This window comes from Poecilia reticulata, linkage group LG22 (genome assembly GCF_000633615.1).
Source record: "Poecilia reticulata strain Guanapo linkage group LG22, Guppy_female_1.0+MT, whole genome shotgun sequence".
Taxonomy (NCBI): domain Eukaryota; kingdom Metazoa; phylum Chordata; class Actinopteri; order Cyprinodontiformes; family Poeciliidae; genus Poecilia; species Poecilia reticulata.
The window spans coordinates 2,680,955-2,685,751 of record NC_024352.1 but is presented as its reverse complement, the minus strand read 5'-3'; the positions used below and the strand labels follow the sequence as shown (position 1 = coordinate 2,685,751).

Below are 4,797 nucleotides of genomic sequence, written 5' to 3'. Positions count from 1 at the left end.
TTTTTTTTTTGAAAAATAAAGTTAAACTGAACGACTGACATTAAGGCAAAAAGACTGAAGCTCCACCATCGACTGGAATGGAAAACAAACCGAAGCAACAGACGATTAGCATTCATTGGTTAATACAAACAAGTACAAGTAAATTTTTGTAGTTTTTTCTTTTTTTCTTTTAAATGACACTTAAACTAGAACAGGAACCAAGAGCCGGCTTCCACCTGCACACACCAGCAGTAACACGTTAAAACAGATAAAGACATACAAGCGTCACCAAAACAACAGAGGAGGAAGATGTGGACGGGGACATGATGGGTAACAAGCAAACGTATTGTCAGTAAAATAATGCAAAACAGAAACGTTTCAGGATTGAAGTAGTTTTGTCTTTTTGCTGATTTGCTTCTCAATAATTTTGTAAATGGACAAAGCGTCCCGGCGTGACACACACATTTATCAACGGAGATATGTGTTGTCAGTAAGGAGAAAAATCTGGCAGAAGTGGAAGAAGAGTGAGAAGCTAAAAATAGTTAATATTTGTGTTCCTATAATGATGTTTGCTGTATTAGTTGATATGTTTTCTCATCAATTGTTTTGATTCACTTAAGAACAAAATACTTCCRTGTGCCATCTTTAGATACTGTTGKGTTAATAAGTTGATGGTTATTTGACAAACTGGAGGCATTTTGTACAGATAAACATGCTGCTTTCACTATCAACCTTCGAGTGGCGTTCATGTAACTTTATATACTGCATCAGGTTGCTTTATAGTGTGGACAATTATGGAACACATCAGCAAATCATATTTGTCATCTCATTGCATTTATTTGTAGATTATATGGTGAATTTATTTCATGTAGAGTATTTAAAAGAGTTCTTAGAACGGTGCTTAAACTCAGCAAAACTACTAATAAATGTCCAACTACAGCTGAGAGCTGAACTACATCCAGACTGCAGAGCCCAGATGGACCGGATTTGTTCTCTGGGTGATGATAAAGACTTTCAAATGATGGATGTTCAGGAGAAATCAAGAAAATACCTAAAGTGATAGACTAGAATGAAAGCACGCTAAAAGTGTTGCAGGGCTTGCATTCGGCCAAGAGGACCAGTGCCGGTGCTGAGGTTCTGATGATGAACCAGAAGGACAAGCATGGGTGGCTTTAGGGATAGTGAGTAGAGTGTTGAAGACTGTGTTTGGTTACTGATGAAGAAAACAGACTTCGTGTCATTTTTGACCCCCAGCTGTCTCTCTGGTCCACGTCTCAGTGTTTTGTCCATTCTCACAGGCTCCGTCCTAACAGTGGGCGTGTCCAGCTGGCTGCAGGCAGGACGGGACGGTTAAGTGTTACCTTTCAGGATGCCCACACAGCTCTGCAGTAGCTGCAGGTTACCCTAGAGACACAAGCAGAAAAGWAGTCCATAAAAAACACAATTCAGTCTGTTGTGGCAGTGTCAAAGAAAGGAAATAAAAATATCTGTCTCATCTAACCATAAAACTTTACTTCACAAAACATCAGGATTTTTCCCTTAGGGAACCCAAAACTGGACCAATGATGACCCTAACTCTAACCCATGGACTCTCCTCCCCACACTCTGTTGGAAGTTGACCCCAGAGTGACATCGGTACCTTGGCATGTTTGAGCTCCAGCTCTGCCAGCTCCACCAGGTTCTTCCTGAAAGCTGCCACTCTTCTCGTCTTGAAATCTATCAGCTCTACGTTCAGAAGGAGACGCATTGTTAGAGTTTCTAACAAAATRATTGACCATAATTCCAATAATTTGCACTAAAGCAGTGACTGACCTTGCTTGGCAGACTCRGAGATCTTCTCAAACTTGTGGCAGCAAAGCTGCTGGTTTGTCTCTGCCTGTAAAACATCTCTGTTTTTAGCTCGCGCTTTATCCAGAGCTTTATTAGCGTTCTCATAGTCCACCAGGCCCCGGCTCCTCCGGTACAGCAGGTCCTGTCCAGGGTGGCACATGAAAAATCAATACTTTCACTCAGCTGGCTCATTATTGGTGACTCATCTCAGTATGTGTTCAGACCTTAGCAGCCTGTGACTCCCTCAGGTAATATTTGAGGAGGTCAGCCAGCTTCAGGTCTTCATCTGCTGCAACTCGAGCCTCAATTTTCTTTAAGACAAAAACCAAAACAGAAACAAYCAGTTTCAGRAAAAAGACTTTCAGGTAAAGGTCCAGTTCAGAGCAGTTATTATTACATATTCTGGGTTTAATTATTCTTGGCGTTCTAAGTAGCATTGAAAAATTCCTTCCCAGTAATGTTTCAGCGATTACCTTTACTATTATTCTACATCCGAGTTATAAAGGTACATTTTTTTACAAAAGATCAATTGCTACATAGGCCTGTCACAATAACACATTTTCCCAGAGCTTGTTGCGATAAACAATAATATTGTKGTTTTGAGACAACTTTCAACTAATATGATAGTAACGATGGAAGAATAATGCAAGAACAGTCTCAAAGATCAATAAACTTTAAATTTTGATGAACATTTAAACATTAGAACTGGAAGACATTTTAAATATCCAAAATAAATAAACAAAACTACAGAAACAACAAATAAAATGAATTCTAAATTCTCTGTAGACAAAATTGTCTTTCAAAAAAGGGATAATTGAAACCAAAGCACCAGACTGAAGATCAKTTTTGGTAAAAAGAGAAAGAAAAGAGAAAAACAATGAATCAAGCAAATGAGTTTGCTTTAGTTTATCATGCAATTAATTGATTTATTGTTTATTATGACAGGCCTATTGCTACATGCCACTGCCATGCTGATGACACCCAGCTCTATCCGTCATTCCCACCCAACAACCACATGGCCTCAGGACAAATCACCTCCAACTAAACCTTTATCAAACTGAACTTCTTGTCAACTGTAATSAAGCCTACAAGTAGCCATGTTAACGCCTCATTTAACCAGGATCAGAAATGAAGAGACACTTACTCTAGTTTTCTCAAATAGCTCTGATACCTTCAGGAAAAACCTTAAGGAAAGAAAAAAAGAGGRACATTATGCTGGTTACATTCTGACGCCCCCAGAATATAAATGTGAAGAAGGTACGTCAGGATAGGATTTCATTGTGGAATTAGAAAATCAATCTTCCATTTTCCATCCAGAGGCACACATTTTTTTCTAGCAACAGAAAATGTTGAAAAATCAACTGGGTATGGATGATTGTGTCTGTGATTTCACTAAAAACAGCTCAAGTTAAAAGAATAAAACATAACTGAACAAACGCCTCCACAGTAGGCGTCATGTTTAGCTGCAAGATGGCGTGTCATCAAAAACGTTTATCTTAGTTGATATATGGATTATGATGATTAATCAGATAAAAATTTTGGCAGATTCTACATTTATCCACACAAGTCTTTTTTTATACAATATTAGAAATACATTAAAATATGCAAAATTAATTCTTTAGGTAAGAAAAACATTTWATTGCCTGAAATGCRTTAACGCAGCACTCCTGCAGTAAATCAGAACCAGGTGGAGTTAAAACCACGCCACCCCAGGAGTTTTGGCTAAAACACATTTACAGACAGAGGTATTTTTATCTTCAATGCAAAATGTATCTATATTTTTTGTAAAATTTTGACTTAATTACTGSTCTAAATATGTTGGGGGCAGAGGGGTTTCACCAAATTGCTTTTTTTGATTATTCAATTACTAAATCTGTTGACGATTATTTCAGCAATCGATTAATCAGGATTAATCCACTTAATTGTWTGAGCCCTGAAATAGATTTGTCCATACTTGCAGAGGTCTGTGGAGTCCTGTGTTCCTAATGTGTACAGAGAGGAGGCGATTCTGTTCATGTCATCAGCAGCATCTAAACAGGCAGAGATACTCATCAGACAGCGATCACAGCACAAACACACTGACAGCATTTCAACCTGCTCTCTCTGCCAGGAAAACATCATCAATAAAACACTAATAGGTGTTTTTTGTTTTTCTAGGTGGATGTTTCCACCATGGAGCTTACAGTTTCTTAACTGCAGCTGGTACTAGCGCCTAGTCATTATAAAGGTCACAGTCATTTACTGTTTGATCCTCCTTCAGTTTAATTCTGCGTTTTTGTTAAGGTTGTTAGTGCCTGGACAATTTAACTACACAGATAATATTTATGTCAATATTCCTTTAAAATAGATGCCATAAAATAACCACCTCAGTTTCAGTTTAGTTCAATGTTTTCAAGGCTGGGACAAACAAGAACTGGTAGAAAAACACATTAACGCATTTCAAGGAGTCAGCAGAACCAAGGTGAGGTCAAAAGAGTAATATGGAAACGTGAAGCATTCATCTAGAAAACTTCTAAATGACTCAATGATTTTGCATGGCTCGAGCTTACTTTTATGTGAGCGGATCATTCTGTCACATTTGGCCGAAGCATCTTTGACTCTGTTGTGATATTCTAGTAGAAACGTCTTTTCATGCTCAAAGAAATCATCCACGTCCTGAAAGACAAGCAGGAGACAACACGCTTCCATAAAAAGCCAMACATGAGAGCATGAAAGGCAGCCAAGAGGAGTGAGCTCTACTTCTGGTTTTACCTTGACTCCAGCCACTAGAACACCATCAGCCGACTTCACAACGTTCTTAAAGAAATCCTCCAGTTTCTCCTTCTTGTTCTTTCCTCGTACACTCAGCTGTCAGGGACAACATGGTGGTGATCACACACACTGCATAGCCATGGATTTCCTCAGCTATTCCTGACTTGTCCCATTACTTCTTATAAATCAACTCTGAAATATTAGTACCTATTAAGACTCAGAGTATTCACTGTACAC

The 4,797-nt window shown here is 38.5% G+C and overlaps 2 protein-coding genes across 2 annotated transcripts in view; both read right to left on the bottom strand.

Annotated features, from left to right (window-relative positions):
- psma3 (proteasome 20S subunit alpha 3) overlaps positions 1-1,269 on the bottom strand; it is an 8,304-nt gene extending 7,035 nt beyond the window's left edge. Inside the window, exon 1 of the mRNA XM_017302395.1 lies at positions 1,194-1,269. Coding sequence (XP_017157884.1) covers positions 1,194-1,269 — 76 coding nt within the window. The remainder of the gene's footprint in view (positions 1-1,193) is intronic.
- The window catches only part of snx6 (sorting nexin 6), a 9,629-nt gene continuing 4,839 nt past the window's right edge, over positions 8-4,797 (bottom strand). The window contains exons 7-14 of the mRNA XM_008398914.2: positions 4,561-4,656; positions 4,359-4,464; positions 3,764-3,839; positions 2,954-2,993; positions 2,034-2,120; positions 1,792-1,951; positions 1,619-1,704; positions 8-1,383 (exon numbers count right to left, since the gene is read on the bottom strand). Coding sequence (XP_008397136.2) covers positions 1,330-1,383; positions 1,619-1,704; positions 1,792-1,951; positions 2,034-2,120; positions 2,954-2,993; positions 3,764-3,839; positions 4,359-4,464; positions 4,561-4,656 — 705 coding nt within the window. The 3' untranslated portion in view covers positions 8-1,329. The remainder of the gene's footprint in view (positions 1,384-1,618; positions 1,705-1,791; positions 1,952-2,033; positions 2,121-2,953; positions 2,994-3,763; positions 3,840-4,358; positions 4,465-4,560; positions 4,657-4,797) is intronic.